This window comes from Myotis nattereri, assembly GCF_964212035.1.
Source record: "Myotis nattereri genome assembly, chromosome: 5".
NCBI lineage: Eukaryota > Metazoa > Chordata > Mammalia > Chiroptera > Vespertilionidae > Myotis > Myotis nattereri.
The window spans coordinates 79,574,007-79,597,702 of NC_138080.1; the positions used below are offsets into that span (position 1 = coordinate 79,574,007).

The window sequence follows — 23,696 nt, forward strand, 5'->3', positions numbered from 1 at the left end:
GATCTTCTGGGTGGCTCTCCCCTGACCCTCCCCACGCTGTTGCACTCCTCCTCACCCAGGGCAGGAACACCCAGGCCTCCGCAGCTCAGACATTCTCCCTCCTGCTCCACAGCCAGGGCTGGAGTCAGAGCTTCACCTAGGACAGCCCTGTGGCAACCAGACTGCCTATATCCCTTTCGTGACCTCCTCGAGCTCAGCACAGCACAGATGCTCCTCGGTGGGCCACCATGAAATGTGAGGACGTCCTGGAGGACAAGAGGACAAGGGTGTTGGGGAAACTGCCTTCAAAAGGCCAACGCCAAATCTCATCTGCTTCCACCTCCCAGTTTGCAGCTCGGGAAGATTTATGGTGCTGCACACATGGGTCATTCTTGAGATAAGGTTATAGATCTTGCAGCTGACAGGCCTCCTCAATCAGCGCTTCAGGAAAACTTCCACAGCTGATAAATGAGCTGTCCCTAAAGCCTCAAAGACAGGCTCCGAAAGGTCTCCATTGCTTAGGATTTCTCACTCATCCTGCAAGAGGGACAGCCAACCTGGATGCCAATACAGGAAGAAATATGGCTGAGTGAAGCCCTGCCCTGCGTCCCCCACTCTGTGTCCCCTCAGCAGATGCCAAGCACACAAGGTGCATCATTAGCCGTCAAGGACAAGGAGCCCTACATACAGTCACTGTCCAGCCAAGATAACTGCACGGTCATATGCTGGATGATGGACCAAAAGGGTGTGGACTTTGGATCCAAGAAGGCAAAGTCCAAGCTGACTGGGAGAGAGGGAGCCACATGGCACTGGAGGTAGGAGGCCAATAGGAGACCTGATTGGCCAGCATCACTAGTTATCACCCAAAGTCCATTCTCCCCTCTTTTCCCCTCCCCCAGGCCGAACTCCTTCTGGAGCAGCAATGTGCCCAGTAAAAAGCATTCGCCCCTCCCAACTCCCTTGCAGCTGGGGATGCTTTAAGACATGTCAGTGGTATTCTCCTAGGGCAGTGATGGCGAACCTTTTGAGCTCGGCATGTCAGCATTTTGAAAAACCCTAACTTAACTCTGGTGCCATGTCACATATAGAGATTTTTTATATTTGCAACCATAGTAAAACAAAGACTTATATTTTTGATATTTATTTTATATATTTAAATGCCATTTAACAAAGAAAAATCAACCAAAAAAATGAGTTCACGTGTCACCTTTGACACACGTGTCATAGGTTCTCCATCACTGTCCTAGGGATTTCTGGGAGGGTTTTACCTTCCTGCTTCAGGCTCTGCCTCTTCTACCTTCCCCTCCTTCTCTTTCATGCCTTTTTGAAGATGTGAAGAGCTGTGAAGCATCTATCCTGCAACATGCTAAGGATGGAAGAGGAGCAAGACAGGAGGACCTGGGGTCCCAATGACCTCAGGGAACTGCTTTGCCAATGTGGAATGTCCACCTCTGGACTCGTGGTTAGGTGGGCAAAATAGTCCACTCTTTGGTTAAAGCCACTACTGTCGTGTTGCCATCATAAGAAGCCAAACACTGCCCTGGGAGATAGAGTCCAAGCTCTTACTGACTCTGGGGATCTGAGTGAGTTGCTTAACCTGTTTCTAGCCTCAGTCTCCCCATCTGTATGAAGGGATGACGAGAGTAATACTCACTACCATTAGTAAATCACCCACTATGTGCAGGCACCATGCCAAGTGCTTTGCATGCACTACCCACTGCATTGAGAAAGTGACCATCACACATAATAGGTCTACAGAGACTCACTGCACAAAATAATACGTGCCTTGGCCACCTCACTGGGCTTTTTTGAGAACCAAATAAGGCTGTTTGAGTAAGAGTTACCCAGATGCCTACTGAATCCCACACTCCCTGGAGTCAATGGGGTTGAAGCCAGGAAGATGTCCTCATCCCACACAGAGGGAAGAAGAAAACAAAAGTGATTTGAACACAGTTGTGCCAAATAGAAAGAAGGCAAGTGGCTGCTGGGGAAACCAGGCCCTTCCGCATTGGTCTGCTTAGGGGCCTCCTTCAGAAATTAAACCCTAGGTGTATCCCCAGCCCAGACAAGATGCTGGGACAGAGGGTTCATCTCCTGTCTGTGTCCTTCTTCCCTCACTCACACTCCTGGCTCCGGGAGACCTGCATGCAGTCAGGATGTCCTCAGGGCTGCTGTCCCTGCAGGAGATCAGGTCTCTCACTCTGGAGGCTGCTCTGCCCTGCCCAGCATCCCTGAGGTCTAGGGTGGCTGCCTTCTTTGTCTTAGGGCCTTCTCATGTCATCTCCACAAGCTCACCAGACTGGTGTTATCATCCAGAGTTTACCATTGAGGACACTGAACCTGAGAGATGAAGAGACTGGCTCAAAGCCACACGATCACCTTTTCACAGCTCAGCCATGAACCAGCTTCTGGACCTGAACCTCTGGCCGGAAGCCCTAGGCCAGCCGTGGGCAAACTATGGCCCGCGGGCCGGATCCAGCCCGTTTGAAATGAATAAAACTAAAAAAAAAGACCGTACCCTTTTATGTAATGATGTTTACTTTGAATTTATATTAGTTCACACAAACACTCCATCCATGCTTTTGTTCCGGCCCTCCGGTCCAGTTTAAGAACCCATTGTGGCCCTTGAGTCAAAAAGTTTGCCCACCCCTGCCCTAGGCTGACCTGTTTCCTGCCACCCTAAGAAATGATTCTGGCTCTGGCTCTCTGGTCTCGGCCTCTGTATTTCTGCATGAGTGGTATCTCCTCCCTGGAGGTGTGTGCACATGTGTGTATATGTATGTCTTTCTCATTATGTTTATGTCTCCCCCTGTTTCTCTCTGTGTCTCAGTTGTTTTCTCTTGGTCTCTCTCTTGCTTTGTTTGAAGCTCACTCCCTTTTCCCAGGTCTCTGACAGGTTTTCCCCCTCTCTCTCTGGGTGGGTGTTGCCCTCTCCTCCCCAACCCCAGGCATACTAGTACACCTAGTGCACCCGCTATTTGCCAACTGTGTCCCTTACAACACTCTAACCTCCAAGTCCTCAGGGACCATCTGCTTTGCTGGCAGTTACATCTTGAGTACCTACCACAATGTACAATGTAGAAGCAGAATGTATTCTTGTTGGATGAATAACTGCTTGTTGAACACGCTGTGAAGGGAAATGAATGCTCTCGAACACTGGGAGACAGTGGGGTCCCTCTTAGAGGCAGCTGGGAACTGGGAATGGAAAGGGAAGGAAAGCAAGGGACGGAAAAGGCAATTTTCCAGTCCAAATAGAGCATATGATTAGAGGATTCATCAGATCATCTATATCATGCTTGTTTACTGACAGGGCCCAGTGGCCTAAGAGCTTAAATATGTGTGGCATAGTCATCAAAAACTCCTTCCACGGAAGATGTGGGTTCAGAACCTGCTCCCACTGTCTCTTGACCTCTCTGAGTCTCATCTTCTCACCAGTCAAGTGGAAGCAAGAATAGGTCCTGGAGATACTGGCTTGTAGTTCCCTTTCTTTGACCTGTCTTTATCTGGTTTTGGAATTAGGGTAATGATGGCCTCATAGAAAGGTTTGGAAGTATTCCTTCCTCTTATATTTTTTTGAATAGTTTGAGAAGAATAGGTGTTAGTTCTTCTTTAAATTTGGTAAAACTCGCCTGTAAACCCGGCTAGACCAGGGCTTTTGTTTGCTGGGAGTTTTTATTATTACTGCTTCAATTTCATCAATAGTTATTGTCCTAATCAGGTTTTCTGGTTCTTCCTGATTGAGTTTTAGAAGGTTGTATTTTTCTAGGAATATGTCAATTTCATCCGGGTTGTCCTGTTTGTCAGAATAAAGTCATTCATTGTATTATTTTAAGATCCTTTGTATTTCTGTGGGGTCAGTTGTTACTTCACCTCTTTCATTCTTGATTTGCATCAGCATGGATAGACCTGGAGAGTATTATGCTGAGCGAAATTAGCCGGTCAGAGAAAGATAAGTATCACATGATCTCACTCATATATGGAATCTAATGAACCAAATAAACTGATGATCAAAAATAGTCCCAGAGACATAAAAGCATGAACAGACTGTTGAACCTCAGAGGGAAGGCAGGGGAAGGTGGGTGGGAAGAGATCAACCAATGAACTTGTATGCATATATGCATAACCGGTGGACACAGACAACAGGATGGTGAGGACCTGGGGGAGGAGGGCATGAGATTGGGCTGGAAGAGGTTAATGGGGGGAAAAGGAGGACCTATGTAATACTTTCAACAATAAAATAGTGAGTTAGGGTCAAAAGACTCTATTTGTAAACTGTAGAAAAATAAGTTGGTAGAAGAACTGCCAAATATGATTTCACTCTGGAACTTTTCCTGGGTAAAGGGACACCAGGATCGAGGAGAAGGAAAGATATGTGTGCTGACGACATTCCCCAGGGCCCTCTGGGAGGCAGTGGCAGAGCCCAGAACGGTGGGCCCACAGCAAAGCATGTCTCTAGCTGGGCTCTGCCTCACTGCTTGCCCCTGAGAGACAGACATGAGCAACCTCCTCCCTCCAGAATGCACCCTCTGGGATGTGAGGGTGGCACACTCAGCCAGCAGCCTCAACAGAGAATGGGGGAGCATCTTTCTCAAGGCTCTACAGGACCTTGGGCCAATCAACCCCTGTGATCCTGTGAAGTGGGCATCCTCTGCCTTGCTGAGGCGCTGTGGGGATTAGCTGGAATTAAAGTGTCCCGCACAGGGCCTGGCACACAGTAAGTGCACAATAAGTGCTCATTAAAACAGTTGCAGCCTGAGCCCTCTTCTCAGGCTGAGTCTCATCTGGGTCTGCTCCACTCTCACTTATAGCACACGCTGAGATAAGTGGATTCATTTCTCTGGCTTCCCCTCTCCCCAGGGCACGCAAATTCCTACCTGCCTGTCATCTGTGGGGCTGTTAAGGGCTCAGAGTCCTAAAAAGGCTGTGTTCTGCGGATGCAAAGGGTAAGCAGCACCAGGCCTCTCACTCCCCATTCAGTGCCTGGGATCAAAGACCAGAGACGATTGCAGGAGGCTGGCCCAGGGGAGCGGGGAGGAGGTGGAGGAGCTGGGAGGCGAAGGCATCAGCACCTGACCCCTCCTCACAAGCCTTTCTGCCTTCTCTGTAAATACTTCAAGAGGGACCAAGTGCTGGGCACCATGGATGCAGAGAAATTCAGGCGGCCCATGCCCTTCAGGAGCTCACAATGTACTTTTCCAAGTGTCGGGAGGGATCTGGCCAAGAACTCCTTTCTTCCCTTGGGTCTCTCCAGCTTAAAGCTGTGCCTAACCCCTCTGTGCCGTCCACCTGTCACCTGGAACAGGGCAGAGCCACTGACACCTGGACAGGGACTGGAACTGTCCAGTCTGTTCATCAGCGCGGGAGCCCAAGATCTAAGCAGGCAGATTTGAGAAGCTGCCTGGGAGCCAAGCCTCTTTCACAAGAGGCTCACCTCCCGCGGTGAGGCCCGACCTGACTCTCAGGAACCACAGGTAATGGGGGGGTGGGGTGGGGGGGCAGAGTCTGGAAAGGGGCAAGGCAGGGCAGCCAACAGGGAACATCCAGCCTCCAAAGGGGCCGGGCCACCTCCCCAGGAGGCTGTGGATTAAAGGCCAAGGTACTGCATTAGCAGGACGTCTGGCACAAATAAGTACATCATCAATGTACTGATGATAGTGGCTACTGCTACTATCATCACAGTAACAAATAGTTATTTACCAGCCACAGAAGATGGGGACATTTTGGGTCTGAAAACTTGGGCTTCGGTGTTTTTTTTCAACCATGTTTGCACTTCCCTGGGGCCCTTGGTGCCTTCCTCTCCTGGGTGCTCCTCGGCACACCCTTCTCCCCTCACCTCAAGGCTGAGTGACAGGATTAGGAACACAGACTCTGGAGTGGCTCCATCCTTTTGCAGACATTGCTACCTTAGGCAAGTTGATTAACCTCTTCGCATTTCGTATCTTCATCTGTAAAAAGATAATAGTAACTCAGTAGACTGTGATGGGAACTAAATGCATCGATAATAAGTAAAGCACTTGGAAAAATGCCTGGCACATAATAAGTACTCAATAAATGTTAGCTATTATTATTATTTCACATGTTGATATCTTATGAACCAACATAGTTAATAGTTGTATATTTTAATAAACTATATTTGTATATTTAATAACATTTGTATATTTAATAAAACATAATACTTATAAAATCCTCTAGGTCTAATAACAAACTTTTAAAAATCAATGCTTATAGCTGAATCTCTGTCTCCTCCTCCCTGTGCCTGAGACCAGCACAACCACATCACAATGATCAGCGGGCAGAGGCCCACACCACCAAACACCTACTGGAGGGACAGGCCTCACTGGGCCTGATTAAAGAAGGTCTTTGTGGGTCTGGCCCTGTTCTTGGCCAGAGAACAGAGACCAAAGGAACCCGGACCCTATCCAGGAGATCTACAGAGAAAACACTTTTAATCTGAAGACATGTAGGACTTAATCTATCTTTTCCACGTCTGAGACACAGAGAAATGACTACAGAAATGAAGTACCAAGACGGAGAAAGGTTCTCACAGTTCAGCTTTTATTAAAATGAAAGTAACAAAGTGTGGGAAACTAGAACATGATTCCTGTTAAAATAATACATCCAAGGAGCTGTTTCTTCAGAGAGCATGTGATGAGTGTTCTTTTACAACACAGACAGCCCCTAATGTCCGAGCAGAAAACACCAGACAAGGGCCTCTCCTATGCAATGTATTGGATGGGTGTCAGTGGTCAAGTCTGCCTGCCCATGGACAATCACAGACAGAGTGCACCCACACAGACATACACATTCAGTGTCTTGAGTCTCCTTCCAAAGGAAGTATTTTACACGTCATATACAAATTAAGTCCAACGAGGGTCCTTTATTGCCGGTGAAAAGGGAGGGAAAGAATTTTAAAGTCATAACCAAAGGCAAGAACATAGCACTAGAGCGATTTGTTTCTCCAAATGCCACAGTCCCGGGTGCTCTTGCCGTGGCTGATCCATGAGTCACTGAGTCCCACGACGAGGCGAGGCTGCACAGGCTGCGAGGTGTGATAATACGTCGCAGGAGAAGCCTCTCCGTCCCCAATGCGGGCAGTGCTGCCCGCTCCCCTGCTTGGTCTGTAGGTACCCAGCACAGCTAGGCGTGAGGGCTTAGAACTCTGAATAGTGCAAACACTTAAAGAAAATACATTCCAGCCGCCTTGCTTCTCCAGGCAAGCACTTGAAAACTCCAGCTGGCTGGAATGAGTTTGTTCAGCCTCCCAGCTAGACCCAACAAGGTGCAAATGGGGAGCACGGAGGCAATTCAAATGGCACCTGTCCCAGTAGTAATAAAAATAAAGTATTTTTAATGAGGCTAATGGCAGATAAACACACAAAAGAGACCTAGAGTGTAGACACAGCCCAAAACAAGTACTTTTGTAAGTGTGGTGTGAGCAGCCAGGGAGCACATGCTTGACACATTCTTCCTGGGGCCATGAGAGTGACCCTCCTATAAAGTTCACAGGCAACAGGCTTCCCAAGGGGCATCACCCAGCAGCAAGGGCCTTACGCTGCTGGAAGCTCCAGAAGAACAAGGAGATGGAAGAGAATGAGGATGGGTCTACTGGACCTAGGACACTCCTGGGAGCAGGTGCTGGGGGGCAGGCCTTTTGCTGGGGCTTCCCCACGCCACAGTGACCAGGCTGTGCCAGGCAGGGAGAGCCCACCAGCCTCACCACTGCAGGAAGCAAACTCCAAAAGAGCAGACGCAGATGGCTGAGTGCTGAGGAGGCTTAACTTGAGTCCCAAGGGTTTCAAGAAACACCGGTGGTGATTGTGTTTTCTACCTGGAGCCACTGAAAATCCGTTTTGGGAACATGAGAAACGAAGGGAAGATAGCTAAAGGCATGGACTATGTTTCTTAAACATAGGGAATGACGGACAGAACATAACATTTCATTATCATGGACAACAAAAAGCAAGTCAAATATCCTGAAAAATTATCTTATAAAAATACCTACATTAAATTTTTGCCTGAATGCTATAGCTTCGATTTTATAAAAAGGCAGTCTCTTAAAGGATCTGGCTCAGGAATATACGAACATCACACAACAGATATCAAAAGTAAGACAGCTCAAAAAGCATCTTAAGGGATGTTGCAACTGGTGTGCCATGAAACAAAATGAAGTATTCTTATTGCATAGAGAAGATGAGGTCACTTTCATTTGCATAATACTGCAACTTTTAGATGGAGGGATGCCATTGGGTACATATGAGAAATTACTTTGGAATTCAGTCTGACTTCTATGTAGTCCAAATCAGTATCCAAGTGGCGTCTAAGCTGCTTGTAACCTTGGGCCGCAATTCCATTTCATGACTGTGATCGGATTTCAGACAAACCACTGGCAAGGCTGCATTCACAAGTAGTTGTGGCCACCTGAACGGGGGCCGGGGGTTCATCTACCACATGATCAGCACAGACTTGAAATAAGTCTGCTGTGTCCACAATGGAGAGAGAATAGTACCTGGTGACAAAGAGGCATCTAGTTTTTATGGCATCTGTGGGCAGTTAGAGCAGTTTGGCTTTTTAGTGATGACACACCAGTGTCCCAGTCCCCAGGAGAAAGGGCACGAGGAGAAAATGAACATGGCCTCAGCGGCACCACCAGTAGGGGCAGTGCTTCCTTGGAAGGGAGGAGGGAGGGGGAACCAATAGCAAAAGCCCAAAAGCAGGAAACATGGCTAGCTTTCAGGGAAGGGACCCTCTGGGAAGATGACACGCAAACAGCAGCCTCTCCCACACAGAGTGGAAGTCCAGCTGCTACGTGTAGGGGAGGGGAGGGGATCTCAAACCAGCTGTGGGAACAGCACACATCAGACCCAACCTCACCCTCATCCCCACCACACACACACACACACACACACACACAACTAAGTCCCAAACCTTCCTCAGAGAGGGAGGAAGAACATTTGGAACAAAAAGCTCATTCCATCAGCTTCCAACCCAGAGCCAGGCAGAGCTCTAGAACTAGCCGTCTCCATGTCTCCGTGTCTCCATGTCTCCGTGCCTCCCTGCCAGTGAGAGCCGAGCACCAACTCAAAGTGTGCCCCAACTCCCCTGGAGGCATTTCTCCCAGCCCCACCAAATCTGGTATTTCTGGCCTCTTCCCAATAAATTCTGGGTGCCTTGGTCCTCTCCAAATGTCTCATTGAAATGACATCTGCTCAACATCAGAAGTTTCATCTTCAAGAGAGTTCAGTGTTTAGTGCACAATATCCTGTAAATACACAAAGTGGCCAACTAGCGGGGAAGATCCTGCGTTTCCAATTGTGAGCATGAGGTGGAGGGAATGCTGGTCTCCTACAACATCTGCTTGGAAGGAGCCCAGATGTATCAAAAGTCCAGTATCAGGCTCATAAGCCCCGCGGCTCCCTCTGGGCGGACCCTAACATCATGGAAGGTTAAACCCCAGACACAAGACCTCCCCTCCTTATGCCAGAAATCCCAACATAAGCAACTTGCTAATTTAGGAGCAGCACAGCTTTAAGGTTATTTTTCATGCAAATGACTATGTGCCCCCTCAAATACCTCCCTGCAGATTCTTGAAGTTCTGTCTTTAATAACTTTTACCTGTGGACTAGCAAAATTCTCTTTAGCTCCTCTCTTAAAATGTAGGTCCCTCTGAGAGAGATCACACATCCGGAGCCTACCATCTCCTTCCCCACAGGGGAAGCAAGGAGGAGGGGAGTGTTCTGAGGGCTGGAGAGAGGGTACAGAGCACAAGGGAAGGAAGACAAGGACCTGAGACAGACTTGACCACCATCACGAAGTGCCAACGAGCAGCCCAGGTGGTACACTCCTTCCATCCATGACCGTCTGAAGCACATGCGACCCCATCCGGTGCAGGACAAACCAGGCTGCGGGTTGGAGGTAGGGTGACCTTTTACTTATCCTCCATATCAGAACACTTTCGATGGTAAAAAGGATGTTGGGAATAATTACTTCTGGATAATAAATATAATGGGGACTTGCATATCCTGGAAAAATCCAGAAGTAGGATTCTCTCTGAGACCTTTGTGGGCAGGGACTGAAGCCTTCCCACTTTGGTTTTTGTTTTTCGTATATTTTTTCCTAGTGTGTTACTTGGGGCTTCTCTGAAGAGCCAGCTGAAGAGACACAAACTTCCCAAACCTGGAATTCATGACATCAAAAACCAGTGGTCCAAAGACTGAGCAGCTCTTGTGTGCTTCCTGTAGGAGAGACCAAGGAAGAGCCAGCTGAGGGGCAGGGCACCCGCGTGCTCCTAGTTCTAGCACAGAGAGGTCACAGAGCAGCTTCGAGAATGCTCATCTCTTCTGCCGACAGTGCCAGAGTCAAGGCCAGCATGTGGGCATGGCCAGAGCACTGCCTCTCCTGCCAGTCATTTCTTGGCAACCCTGCCCTCCAGGACACAGAGGCGGCAGTAGTCTCAGGTGCCCACAGGAAGAGAGTGTCTGTAATTTGATTTTTAGCACAGCGGAAGGATCAGTAGTTCAGAAATCCAGTAGACTGTCACACTCCACCCCAAACTTAGTGAGATATCATGTTCTAAACACACATATACACAACACTCTCTCTGACACACACACACATACATCCACATTCTCAGACACACGTTCTCCCTGTAGCCCAAAGCTACCAGAACCCACTGCTCGGGGTAGAGGCCAAACACTCTCAGAGGTGCATGAGGTGGGGCCCAGTCTTCACTCCAGACTCCACTCTGCCAAGTCAGAGGAGGGCGGTTCTCACTCCACTGCAGACTCTCCCAGCGAGTGGGATCCAGCCAAGTGGGATCCAGCCATCATGACCCCTTCTCTTTTGAGTCCCAGGCAGCACCCCTCCCTCACCCCACGTCCTGGAAGTGGGAGGTGGGGGTCACAAGGGCTTGTGAATCACAGCAACACCTAAGACAAAAGGGGGAGAACGTTATCAACTCAGTCTCTCCAAAGAGTCCATGAATATAAGACATCCTAAGCCGCAGCAAGGGAAAACTAAATTGCAATCCTACCTCTGCCACCGGGTCAAGCTACACTGTAGCCTCTTGACCTCTTTAGACTCCATTCCAATATGATTCAGTGTCATCTAACTGAACCCTCCACCCCCCAGTGCTAAGTTCTATCCTCGAATAAACCAGACATGTCTGTATGTGGTGCAGTTTTAGCCAAGTTGAACCACACTCAACAGCCAACTTTGTAAATCCATGTATGACCCTGCACCCCTCTGCAATGGATGAAGCCACATAGCAGATACTAAGGAGGTTGATTCCGTCAACATCCCCCCTAGTTTCTGACCTCCATACAGAGGCCAGCAAGTTCGGAGCCCAGCTTCCCAGACTCTCTCAGCTGGAAGGGCCATGTGACCCAGTCCTGGCCAACACGATTGTGATGCAAGTCTGCCAGTGCTACAACCTTGGCTTCGCCCCTTGTCCTGCCTGGAGTGCTCAGGCAAGGCCCAAGGGGCAGCAGAAGCTACTGATGAAGCTGGTGGGACAGAAAAGAGTAAAGCCTCTTCACTCACAGTCTGAGCCTCCAGACCTGCCCTTAAATTCTTTCTGCCCGAGACAAACACAATCCTTTCATACTTGAACAGGTAACTGTGAACTTTTCTGGTACCTGCAACTGAATAAAACCCTTACATGTAGGGTCTAGAATGATGGTACCTGGAGTCTTATTTTAATATATTCCCATGACTATAAAACCTCCTGGTTGAAGGTGAAATTAAGAGAGCATTGCTAAAAGAAACCCCAGTATACCCCAGTAGTGAGATTCCGCTAAGAAATCCATTTCATGGTCACTTCTAGACAAAGGTACAGACATAAAAGCTTAGCTGTATCAGAACCAGAGTCCTCAGACCTGATGTGCTGCCTGACCTTGAGGACATCTCACTGCATCTCAGGCTTCCCATAAATAAGGTAGCTTTTTTTTAAAAAAAAAAAAAAAAAAGCAGGTTCCTGTATTGTTTTTTTAATATAAACTTTCTCTTTTTATTATAAAAGTAAAATATTCCCATTATTGATAATTTGGAAAGTAAAGATGAATACAAAGTAAAAGAACTTCAGTCCCTTCATACAAAGAGAATCACCATTACCTTTTTGGAATATTTGGCTTCTAATATAATCACAATAATTTTCTGAGTGGTTTCCATGTGCTAAGCACTTTCTAACTATAACCGCATTTCATTCTTACAACAGCCCTAAGAGGCGTGGTATAATTTCATTCTCATTTTACAAATGAGGAAACAGAGGTTCAGTCAGATGGATTACCTTGCCCAGAGTCCCAGGGCAAGGTCATTCTAAGCATCACACCTGAGCCTTCGCCTCTGGTTCAGGCATGCATGGAGCCAAGGAGTGTCCCTCGCTGGCCCCACTGCCTCCTACTAGAGAATGCCCTGCCTGTCCCACGACGACTTCAGGAAGAAAATGACAGTCCTGGTTTTAATAATTAACCTTGAGAACAGAATCACTCTAGGACAAAAATACCTCTAACATCTCTTATATTGAGTAGAGAAAAATCCTAAATGAGCGGGTGAAAGTAAAATAAGTTCACTGCAATTGAAGCCCTGTGTTGACAGAATGTGGGAGGTGAGCCTGCAAGGCCCAATCTTCCTTTGCCCTGAAATCCAAACAAGGAGGAGTGACTGACCTTTCTAACACAGAAAGGGGATGGGAATACCGTCAGCGTCGTCCTTATGTGGACTAAATGAGATAAGGGTCTTCAAATACTTAGGATTATGCCTGGCACATTGTATGTGCTCAATAAGCACGTCAACTCTAATTATTCCAGTTTCTGAAGAACCAGATACAAGGCGCGGGGCTACATGATGGAAATATGTTTGCTTGTCTCCCTATTGACCCCTGACTTCAGCAACACCAGCTCTGATCCTGCCCCTGCACCAAACCCATCCCACACACTCCCCAGGAATAAGCCTCCCGTATTCCTTCCCCCAGTCTCTTGTGTGGAATGCTTTTCTCCCCCAACTCGGAGCTGGGGTCGTACCAAGGGCATGGTTTGAGAGTCAGACCTGGTTTGAATTCTGACTTTGCCATTTTTTAGCTGAGTGGTCTTGAGCAGGTTACTCAAACTCTCTAAGTCTTAGTTTCATCAGACCCAACCCTTGAACCTCAGTGTCATAACATGGAAGAAAACAGTCCCATTTGACCAGAGGGCTGTTGGCTGTTGAAAACATCTACACTGTACTAACACACTGCCCGGGGGCACAGGGAGGAGGCACAGCAAAGGGCAGCTTCCCGAGTGACTGTGACCTGCCCTCAACGTTTAATCAGCCCCATCTCCTCAGCAGGTATTCCCTGACTCTGCCAGCTCTCACCTGCCGTGTCCTAAAGCCTGTATAGTGCATTCCACTTAGAATTTATGTGTGCATCATCTTGTATGTCCTGTTTTGTGTAGGCAGATCTTAACTTCCAATTTCTGGAAAGCAAGAACTTCATCTTATTCCACCTAGACCAGCACAAAACAAACCAGGAATGGCAATAAAATTCCAATGCCTCTTATAATGACAGATCAATTGGAAGAGGCTCCCTGGAGCGTTATGTAAAGATTTCTGCGCAGCCGTGTGAAATTCAGTGCCTGCCCACTCATGGCAGGTACTGGTCCAGGAGGCTGCCATAGAAACACTGACTCAGGGGCCATGATCGCCTCTGCTGGGCCCAGGGGCAAGTTTGGTTACAGATACAAAGGAGGGAAAAAAGAAAGAAAGAAAAAGAAAAGACTTCCGAGGATACGTTCAGGTTTGCTGGGGAAACAAGTGCTAATTCTGAGTATCTGTAATGAGTACAGAATGAAGGAGTGGCCATGCCTGGAGGAGGCTCTCAGTTCCAAGTCAGCAAGCTTACCCCCCGCCCCCCTGTACCACCATGGGGTGGGGTGGGGTGGGGCGCACTGACCTGCGTAGCTCCGCCCCGTGCTCATGTTGGTTGGCAGCAGCGTCCATTTGTCAGTGGCAGGATTGTAGTACTCCACCGAAGCCAGGTTGCAGGATCCATCATCCCCTCCAACCACATACAGGAGCCCATTCACTGCACAGACCCCTGGGCATCAAACAGAAGCCACGGGAAATATGACAGCAGGAGCACCAAGGACTCGACATGGACAAGCGGCCAATAAATCTGGATTGCCTTGGAGGCTCTTCTTCTCCGCTTCATGGGAGCAAAAAAGAGAGCTGGCTCCACAGGTCTAAGCTTGTTCAATAAAAGCACATACTGAAAACAGCCACTGGCTCTGCCGCCCCCTTTCTGACAGGTCACTTCTCTGACCAGGGAGCTTTCATACTACAGGGCCTTGCAATCGCTCCCTGTTCCCGACTCTATAAGTAGGTAGAGCAGTAGGGGACAGGCCCATCCACCGGAGTGCTGGCCACCGGTGCACGCACAACTCATGCCCAGCCTGAGCTGCAGGATGAGACAGCTCAGGGGATTTCACGCACCCTGCTTCCACTCTGCTTGAAAGCTTTCCCCTGATCAACCCTATTATATTCATACCGTGTGCAGCTAATGGTGGTGTCTCTGACCCCTTCACATTCCTGGGGTCTAAGTCCACACACTGCCCCCGGGATGTGGCACTTCACTCACCCTCCTCTCAGAGGGAGCTGGTCTGGGGGCAGGGTGTCATGAGCGGGAACTCAACGTAGAAAAATATAATTCTTGCTCATCAAGTCTTTAAAAGACCATAGTCTAATATACTGTGCATTTTTTAAAATTAGAAAAAGAGGCTGATGATGCTCAAAAAGTAGTAACTATCAGTATTGGTAAAGATCCTCTCAAATACTGCACCTTCTTCCCAGGTGGTGTCGAAAGCACATGTGCCCCCTCTGACTCAAAAGTGCATTTCTGGACTTTTATTCTAAAAAGTAATTTTAGATGTATGCATTGATTAACTAGAAGGACAATTTATAATAACCAAAGCATTACTTATAGAAAGGGTGGAAATACTCTAAAATGTCCCATAGTAAATTAGTTAAATTGTGATATGGGCATTTAAATAATATCATAAATATATTTATAAGATATTCATGAAAGATTGTAAAGTGAATTAAACAGGCAGGTTATCAAACACTATTACAGAGTGATTTGATTTCTGTTATAAAAAACAGAAATATCTATATGTGAATGTGTGTACATATACACATTTACATCTAAATTTAATTCTCAGACTGCAGATAGACTAGCTGTCTTGCGGATTCTGTAATTCCTCAGCCAGGTGGCTTAAAGGACAAGTTATATCACAGCAGGCTTAGACAATGAGCAAATTAATAAGCTCTCTGTTTACAGTTTCAACAAGTCAGCTACAAATGGGTTTAACAAACAGGTCATTTGAGTTAAAGGAAATAAACCTGCCTGGAAGTCACCTGTTTGTCTTTCTAACCTGGGAAGCTGGGCTAAGCCAACCTTTTAGAGAGTAAGGAGGCTTAAAGTAGAATCACCTACACAGGACATGGCCCAAAGGGCAAAGTTCTAAAATAAAACAGTTTAATAGGGGTCTTGAGCTCCAGGAAGAAAAACCTAAACACTCTAAGGCAGTGGTTCTCAACCTTCTGGCCCTTTAAATACAGTTCCTCATGTTGTGACCCAACCATAAAATTATTTTCGTTGCTACTTCATAACTGTAATGTTGCTACTGTTATGAATCATAATGTAAATAACTGATATGCAGGATGGTCTTAGGCGACCCCTGTGAAAGGGTTATTCAACCACCAAAGGGGTCGCGACCCACAGGTTGAGAACCGCTGCTCTAAGGAAAATCATTTCTGTAAGAAAGGAAAAGGGTAGGCAAGGAAAGACAGGAAATACAAAGAAGGGAGTAAGGGAAGTGGCTCTATTGGAGAATGAATCATAAATCCCTTCACAGGTTCCCCTGAAAGGAAGCAGACTGGTTTCAGGCGGGAAGATGGAGGTTCTCAGAGCCAGGTCCTGGCAAAGAAAAGATAAAACCAAGTGCCATTGTCCGGTCATGTCCTCAAAGCATCGATGGCAACCAGAGGGCTGTTCTATGTCCATCTCTGTGCACTGAAAGTCATCACCCTTCCCTCTCAGTGCATCTCAGTGGGGACCCTGTGGCTAGCTTTTGGGATTCCAAGCTCTCCCTCCCCTCACCCAGAGCCCACCAGCAAATGCACACTCCCTGTTCATGAGACAGCTCAGCCCCAGCCTGGGAGTCTTTAGGGCCAGGGTTTGCAGGGAGAAAAAGACCACAACCCGAGGGAGACAGAGAGAGCAGTCACATTACCTGCATTGCGTCGGCACATGTTCATGTCTGCCACCTGCTTCCAGGTGTTTGTTCCAGGATCATAAACCTCAACGCTCTTCCTCACCAAGGGCCCATCGTGCCCACCTGTGGCATACAGCTGTCCGCTGAGAACCCCAACCCCTGAAAGGCAGAACACAGTGTCCCGCCTCAGGCTGGCTGTAGTGACCAGAAACCAGGAGGCCTGGCGTCCAGTCCCAGCAGCTGCCACCAGCAGGGTGACACGGGAGTGCTGGTTTGTTCCCTTGTACCTCAGTGTCCTCATCTGGAAAACAAATATGATAACCTGCCGCCTCATATGATTGTCAGCCTTTACACATCAAAATAAAAAGCAAATATGACCCCATTTCTACTTAAAAAAACAAAAACATATTTTATATGTGCATATACATAATATGTGTATGTAAGTGTAAATAAGTGGGGGTTTATATACAAAAAAGGGGAGAGGCACTGAAACAGGGGTCCTCAAACTACGGCCCACGGACCACATGCAAATACTAATATTGTATTTGTTCCCGTTTTGTTTTGTTTTAAGATATGTGCAGTGTGCATAGGAATTTGCTCATAGTTTTTTTTTTTAAACTATAGTCTGGCCCTCCAATGGTCTGAGGGACAGTGAACTGACCCCCTATTTAAAAAGTTTGAGGACCCCTGCACTGAAAGAACACAGCATTAAAAGGAGTTATTTCTGAGTGGTAAAATCGTTTTTCTTCTCCTTTCGCCTAGTTTTCCTTCACTGCTGTATTACTTTTATTACTCAGCCCTTTATCAGCCGTTGGACAGAAAGAGTTAAAGAGGAACCCAGCCACACAGTGGGTGTGCTGAGGTCATTATTGCAACCTCCCAGCTAGTCTGGAAGCAGAAGCCCTTCTCCACTCCTCCCACCCCCGTTCTCCTCTAGATGGCAGGGAAGGGCATCAAATCACTCAGTGTTGATAGGCCTCAGCTGAGTGCTAGAATTGCATCATTCACAAGTTTTAGTATAACCCTTAAAAAATGTTTAATATAGCCCTGGCCAGTTTGGCTCAGTGGCTAGAGCAGTGGCCTGCAGACCGAATGGTCCTGGGTTCAGTTCTGGTCAGGGCTGAACTTGGTTGCAGACTTAACCCCCGGCCCTGGTCTGGGCACGTGGGCATGTGGGCATGTGGGCATGTGGGCACGTGGAGAGGCAACCAATCCATGTGTCTCTCTCACATTGATGTTTCTGTCTCTCCTCCTTCCACTCTCTCTAAAAAACAATGGGGGAAAATCCTCAGGTGAGGATTAACAATATAAAACAAAAATCCTTTAATACAAGTCAAGAAAATCAAAGCCAGAGGGGAGGAGGGTGGCACAGTACCCTAGGAAGAACCACCTGGTGGCTGGGACACCGGGTCCTGGCCAAGCCTCTCACATCCCGTTGTTAGGGGGCTGGACTAGACCAGTGGTCTACTGCTCCACGGACTCCTCCGGGCACGCTGCAGCTGAACCAGCGGACTACAGGGCTTCACTCCCAGAGACCTGGGCGGGAATCAGAAAAAGTATCTCACGTGTTGGGGAGGTGCAGCCAGGTTTTAAACCCACAGACCCAGGACTTACCACGTTTCCCTGTGCCTGAAGGTAGGCTCTTAACAAATATTGTTTGAATGACAAAATACATAAAATCTCCTTCAGCAATTATGCTGGTTGTCTAGTGGCTCCTTGCAGTTGCCCTAAACCGACAGCAGATGGTAGTGTTATATCAGCAATGACTATCTAACGGGCTTAGTACAGGGATTTTCAACTGGTGTGCCGCAGTAATTTTAAAACAGGCATTATTTGACTATAGTCGGGGTACTGACCTCTTTCCCCTTAGACTGTCAAATAAAAAACACAACAATAGCCATTTCGTGTGAATGAATCAAAATTATACCTATTTTTTGCTGATCAGCAAAAAATAAATTTTTTGGTGTGCCGCAGAATTTTAGTAATTAGTTTGTGTGTAGTGAGATGAAAATGGGTGAAACTGGCTTAGGATCATAAAATTCAGTGTTCCACACCTTCCCCTCCACACACAGCAGGAACTGACACACGCCGGGACCAAAAATGGCCTTTTCCCCACAGCCATCTGCTGGCGTTGCCCTTGCCTGAGGAGGCAGGCACCTTCCAGGCTCAGGGCACACTGCCCTTTTGCCACCGCCTCTGGAACAGTCAGGCAGAGGCTTCCTGAACCTACAGCCACAGGAGCTCCTGGCACCACAAAGGGCCTCGGGCAACCAGAGGGCAGGGCCTCCGGGTCCTCAGCCACCAAAGACTACCCACAACCGCATGGTGGGCTCCCAACTCCAGAGCTGAGACCAGTGCCTAAATCAAGGTCACTGCTTTCCCAGAACACGGGCAGCAGCGCTGTAACCATCCAGGGCTCCCAACCAGGTGAGAGGCAGGAGCGGCCCGAGTGATCACCACTCAGCAGCAGCCCTGAGCAGCCTGGCAGACAGAGCCGTGTGGCCTCCAAGGCAGCTCTGTCCGCAGCTGAGCCCGAAATCCTAAGGCAGGTCTGTGCTCACAGCTCCACATGTTTCAGTGGGTGCTGCTCACCCCTGCTGAGCTGTCCCTACTTCCTTGGGCTTAAACACTTGCTCTCACCCTCAAATCACTTTGAGGATTTTTAGGAAGAACAAAGAAGACTCTATCAGGACTCTATAAACCAAAATCACTAGAAGAACTCTGTAAGGCATAAGAACCATGGGACTGGTGAACTGAATTGGCCCCAAGGGAACATCCACTACAACCCACTCATTTCACATGTCAGGAACCGGAGGCCAGAGGGAAAGGACCTGCCCGAGGCCCACAGCAGCCGGAGCAGACCGGGCAGGCCCAGCCCAGCCTCCTGACTTGCACCGTTGCTGCATGTTCAGGAAGTGCCAGCCCGTGGGGGTCAGCAGAGACAAGCTCCCTGAAAACTGCATGCCAACCATAGCGCTGCCTGAGTGGAATCATACAGCTTTTCTTTGCTGACCAGTGAACACCAAAGATTCTTTAAAATATTAGCATGGCATACTTTTTAACGAATGCTGAGGAAGTGGTCATAGGTGTGGAATACTGAATTTTATGATCCTAAAGTACTTCACTGAGGAAGTACTTTAAAATGAGATCACAAATCAATCTTCATAAATTCACAAAAGAGAAAGGCTTAACATTGTGGGGGAAATGCCCCATCGTTGCTTCCCTTCCCAGAAGTCACACCACCTCCCCGCCAGGCCCAGGTTGGTCATCAGTCCCCACTCCCCACAGGAACTGGGACAGAAATCGAGTGCCCACGCTCCAGGCCTCTCAGGTCCTCTCCTTTGAGCCTCTAAGATGATGAGGTAGACAAAACAGGAAGAAGGGAATGTTGCTCCACTTCCTGAAAAATCCTGAAGGGCCACACAGCTCCTAGTCTTCCCACAGGAAGTGAAAGTGGGGAGTCCTTCTCTTCCCATGTGGGGGAGGCGTGAAGAAGGGAACGTGAGCTGCGGCCACCTAAGTTTATCTCCAAGTATGAACTCTAACAGGTTGGCTTTCAACCCTCAAGACAGGCAAGCTTTAGCTTTTCCACTGAAGACGGGATAGCTGTGCTTGTCCTACTGCTTTGTAAGAATGAGATGTTGATCATTTGGAGGTCAAAAAAGCTTAACTTTGAAGTAAGATAGGTCTGAGTGGGAATGCTGACTCGGCCAGTTCCTAAGGATATAACCTTGAGCAAATTACTCAGTCCCCAGCTGACTTACTGTTAAGTGAAATTGATATTGTGTCTACCTCATAGGGCTGTGGTGAGGATTAAATAAACTGAGTAATAGAAAGTCATTAGGACAGAGCCTGGCACATACCAAGCCTTACTTTCATGAGATACAGGCATCCCAACAGAAATGGAAGGGATGAAGGGATGATGATGAAGAGAATATTATCTCATCCACTTTCTAGCAAAGTAATCCCCAGGGAAAGACTAACTGGGGTTATGTACTCTGAAAGGAAAGAAGAAGGAGGTTAAAAGATAGGATGTTGCTGGTCTCCAGACCCACCTGTGAGCAGATCAGACAGAGCCTGCGCCCTGAGGCTCCCCCCGTACCTGCGCCACTGCGGCGGGTGCTCATGTCCGCCACGTATGTCCACTCATTGGTCGCTGGGTTGTACTGCTCCACGGTGCTCAGGCACTGGCGGGAAGCCCCATCGTAACCCCCAACAGCATAGAGCTTTCCTGGAACAAACAAAATAGCTGAGGATGAGGCTTGGGATGCTGGCATGAAACCAGCGTGTGACTGTAACTCCACCCTCACCTGCATCAAAGCTCAGGACCCCTTTCCTCCGTGGGACCAACTTACTCCCCAGCCAGGATAAGCATCATTCACATCTCAGACTTCTACTGCCCATACATACTGAGCTCCTCACAGCTCAAAGCTATGGCCCAGCACTGCAGGAGCCCAGCATGTTCTTACTGGTGAACCATGTTAAGTATTCTCCAGAATGAGGTACTGAGAGAGGAAAACTAGAGGGCCGCAGCTACAGGCAGACAGAACAAATATGGGAAATTATTCTTTGGTGAGAACCCAAACTCTGTCTTAGCCATGGTTTGTGCTCTGTCCACAACTCTCACAGGTGGAGCACATGAATGGAGGGCTTGGTGTGCATGCTGGGCTGACACGGCTAGAATGAGTCTGCACACTCCCTTGTGATCTCTGAGCTCTGAAGCAAAATCACCTACTGGTAAAATAAAAATATCATAAGCTGTTACCTAAGAACATCGTTTCTGCCTGGGTTGAGATTGAGGTTGGGAAAAGTAAATTATTTGACTTCTCCCAGAGCAGGGGTTGAAACATTTTGGGCTGAACATGTAGTCTTAGAATGAAGTAGTGTGTGTGTGTGTGTGTGTGTGTGTGATGGGGAATCCTAGCTTACCTGCAGACCCCAAACCTATGGGGGACCTTGGAGTTATAACAAAGATCTTAAACACTAACTAGCCTATATAATAAAGAGGTAATATGCAAATTGACCATCATGCCCTCACATAAGATGGCTGCCCCATGTGGTCATAAGATGGCTGCCCCATGTGGTCACAAGATGGCCGCCCCCATGTCATCACAAGATGGCCGGCAGGGGAGGGCAGTTGTGGGCGATGAGGCCAGCATGGGAGGGCAGATAAGGATGACCAGGCCAGCAGGGGAGGGCAGTTCAGGGTGACCAAGCTGGAAGGAGAGGGCAGTTGGGGGCAACCAGGCCGGCAGCGGAGGGCAGTTGGGGGTGATCGGGCTGGCAGGGGAGCAGTTAGACATCGATCAGGCTGGCAGGGGAATGGTTAGGGGGTGATCAGGAAGGCAGGCAGAAGCGGTTAGGGGCAATCAGGCAGGCAGGCAGGCAAGTGGTAGGGAGCCAGCAGTCCCAGATTGGAGAGGGTGCAGGCTGCGCTGAGGGACACTCCCTCCCCTCCAGTGCACGAATTTCGTGCACGGGGCCTCTAATAGACTAAGTAAACACCACCAGATGAAAATCTACTTAACAGAGTTACTTAAAATATTTTTGTCAACATGTGCTTTCTTAATAGAGAAATACCAAGAGTACAACTAGTAAGTGAAAATCTGCCATTATTTTATGTTAGATTGATTCTCAGGCTCAAAATGATTTCTAGCATCAGGACTCTTGCTGTATCAGGATTCTACCACCAACTGCCCTGCAGGGACTCAAATATGTTCAATAGTTTTTTTCTTCTATCCTTGAGCCTGGTTTTGTTTTCTGCCCTAGAGTCCTCTCAACTGGCCCTTCTATAAAAAGGAACACCTCCTCCCCAGTTCTGCCCAAGAGAAAACTGACTCAGCAGCTCCTCTGGGGTCCAGGCCACTTTCTCAGTGTGTGCTGGCTCGGACACAACCACCTGCTCACCCAGCTGCCCGCCACTCGTCAAAGCCTAATCTCAGGGAGGAGAAAGACCTGGGGTGTGGGGGAGACAAGGAGCTCTGGAGGGCAACCCCAGGTAAGAGGCAGGAGCGGCCCAAGTGATCTCCTAGAAACCTATTTCTCCAAAACACTTGATCTCCACTCTATTGGGAACTTCTGCCTAATCTCTGAGCCTCACTGTCCCTCTTCCCAAGTAGGAATTCTTCTAAGCAGCCAGTAGCAAATGATCCTGATCTCCATTCTTTGTTTTTTTTCTGGTGTCATTCAGCCTGCATAGCCATGGTTAGGAGATAATGAGAGGGAGGAGCTACGTGGAGACCATGTGGAGAGCTGCATCGACAAGGCCACAGTGAAGCCGAATCCACTATAGATCCTCCCTTTAAGGACTCTGCTGCCCAGGATGACTCACAGCCAAAAGAGCTTCTGACTCAGGATGGACAAGGTGAACAACTGCCCACAGGGTATGCGGCAAGACAGCCTTCTTCCACATAAGAGAACATGCTCACAAAAGCCTTTGTCAAAGGGAGTATTTGAAATTACAACCATGAAGGTACCTCCTCTCTAATCCCCATCAACCAGTCCAACCCTGTGTCAGCTGAAAAATACCCACTGAAAGTTTCTCCTTGAATCTATTAACAGGGATATGCTATTTAAACCCTTACTTGATTGTTTGATACTCCTGGCTAAGAAACAAGGGGTGAAATGGGAAGGTGGCTAGACAAAGCACTTAGACTTGGCAGACAAATCAATTTCTATTCCACTAGGAGGATGAGATTGCAAGAAATAATTTATCTTTGCAGAGGATAAAATCCTTCCGCTCGCTAAGATGACTTGACCAGGACTTAGAATAAAATGAAAATTTAAACTACACAATACTGTACAGACTGAGAAATGCAGTGAGAAAATAGAATCCTTCTATTGATGTCTAATTCACTGCAAATTACACTCTCCCCAGAGCGCTCTGTGGTCTTGTGTGTGCCCGTGAGAGAGAGAGAAAATGCAGATATCTGAATGCACAGGTATTACAGCTCAATCCACCTTGGCACAGCTAATAAACCAGTGTTGTTTTGCAAAGTATAAAGTTTTAGCCCAAATAATATGCTAGGCTTTAATTCACATAGATTTGTAAAAACCCCCATTAGCATTTTCTAATGGTCTGCAGGAATAGCACAGTGGAAAGAGCTCTGGGTTAGAAGTTAGACCTGAGTTCAAGGACTCACTGTGCTATTTACTCACAAAAGGCAAATCACCCCTCTGGGACTCAGTTGGCCAGAATGGAGGAAATCTAAATCTCACCTTCTCCTTAAAAGGGTTTGGGATGGGGGGTGAGTAATTGGATGTGAAAGCCATTTACAAATTTCAACTTACTGTCTAACTAGGCTCCACACCTCCCCACTCCCTCCCACATCACCCCACACACCTTTCCTGACTAGAGCAGGACTCTACAAACAACCTGCCCTGCAGGGCCTAATCAGACCTGGGAAGAGGTGCCCACCTCACTCAGGCTCTGTTAATGTTCAACGTGAGGACAAAATTAATTAAAGAGTTAAC

At 47.9% G+C, this 23,696-nt stretch overlaps 1 protein-coding gene across 1 annotated transcript in view; it reads right to left on the bottom strand.

The window, feature by feature from the left end:
- Nucleotides 1-10,091: 10,091 nt before the first annotated feature.
- Nucleotides 10,092-23,696, bottom strand: part of KLHL3 (kelch like family member 3) — a 108,490-nt gene continuing 94,885 nt past the window's right edge. The window contains exons 12-15 of the mRNA XM_081090975.1: nucleotides 20,326-20,454; nucleotides 16,242-16,382; nucleotides 13,904-14,047; nucleotides 10,092-10,904 (exon numbers count right to left, since the gene is read on the bottom strand). Of these exons, the coding sequence (XP_080947101.1) occupies nucleotides 10,876-10,904; nucleotides 13,904-14,047; nucleotides 16,242-16,382; nucleotides 20,326-20,454 (443 nt within the window). The 3' untranslated portion in view covers nucleotides 10,092-10,875. The remainder of the gene's footprint in view (nucleotides 10,905-13,903; nucleotides 14,048-16,241; nucleotides 16,383-20,325; nucleotides 20,455-23,696) is intronic.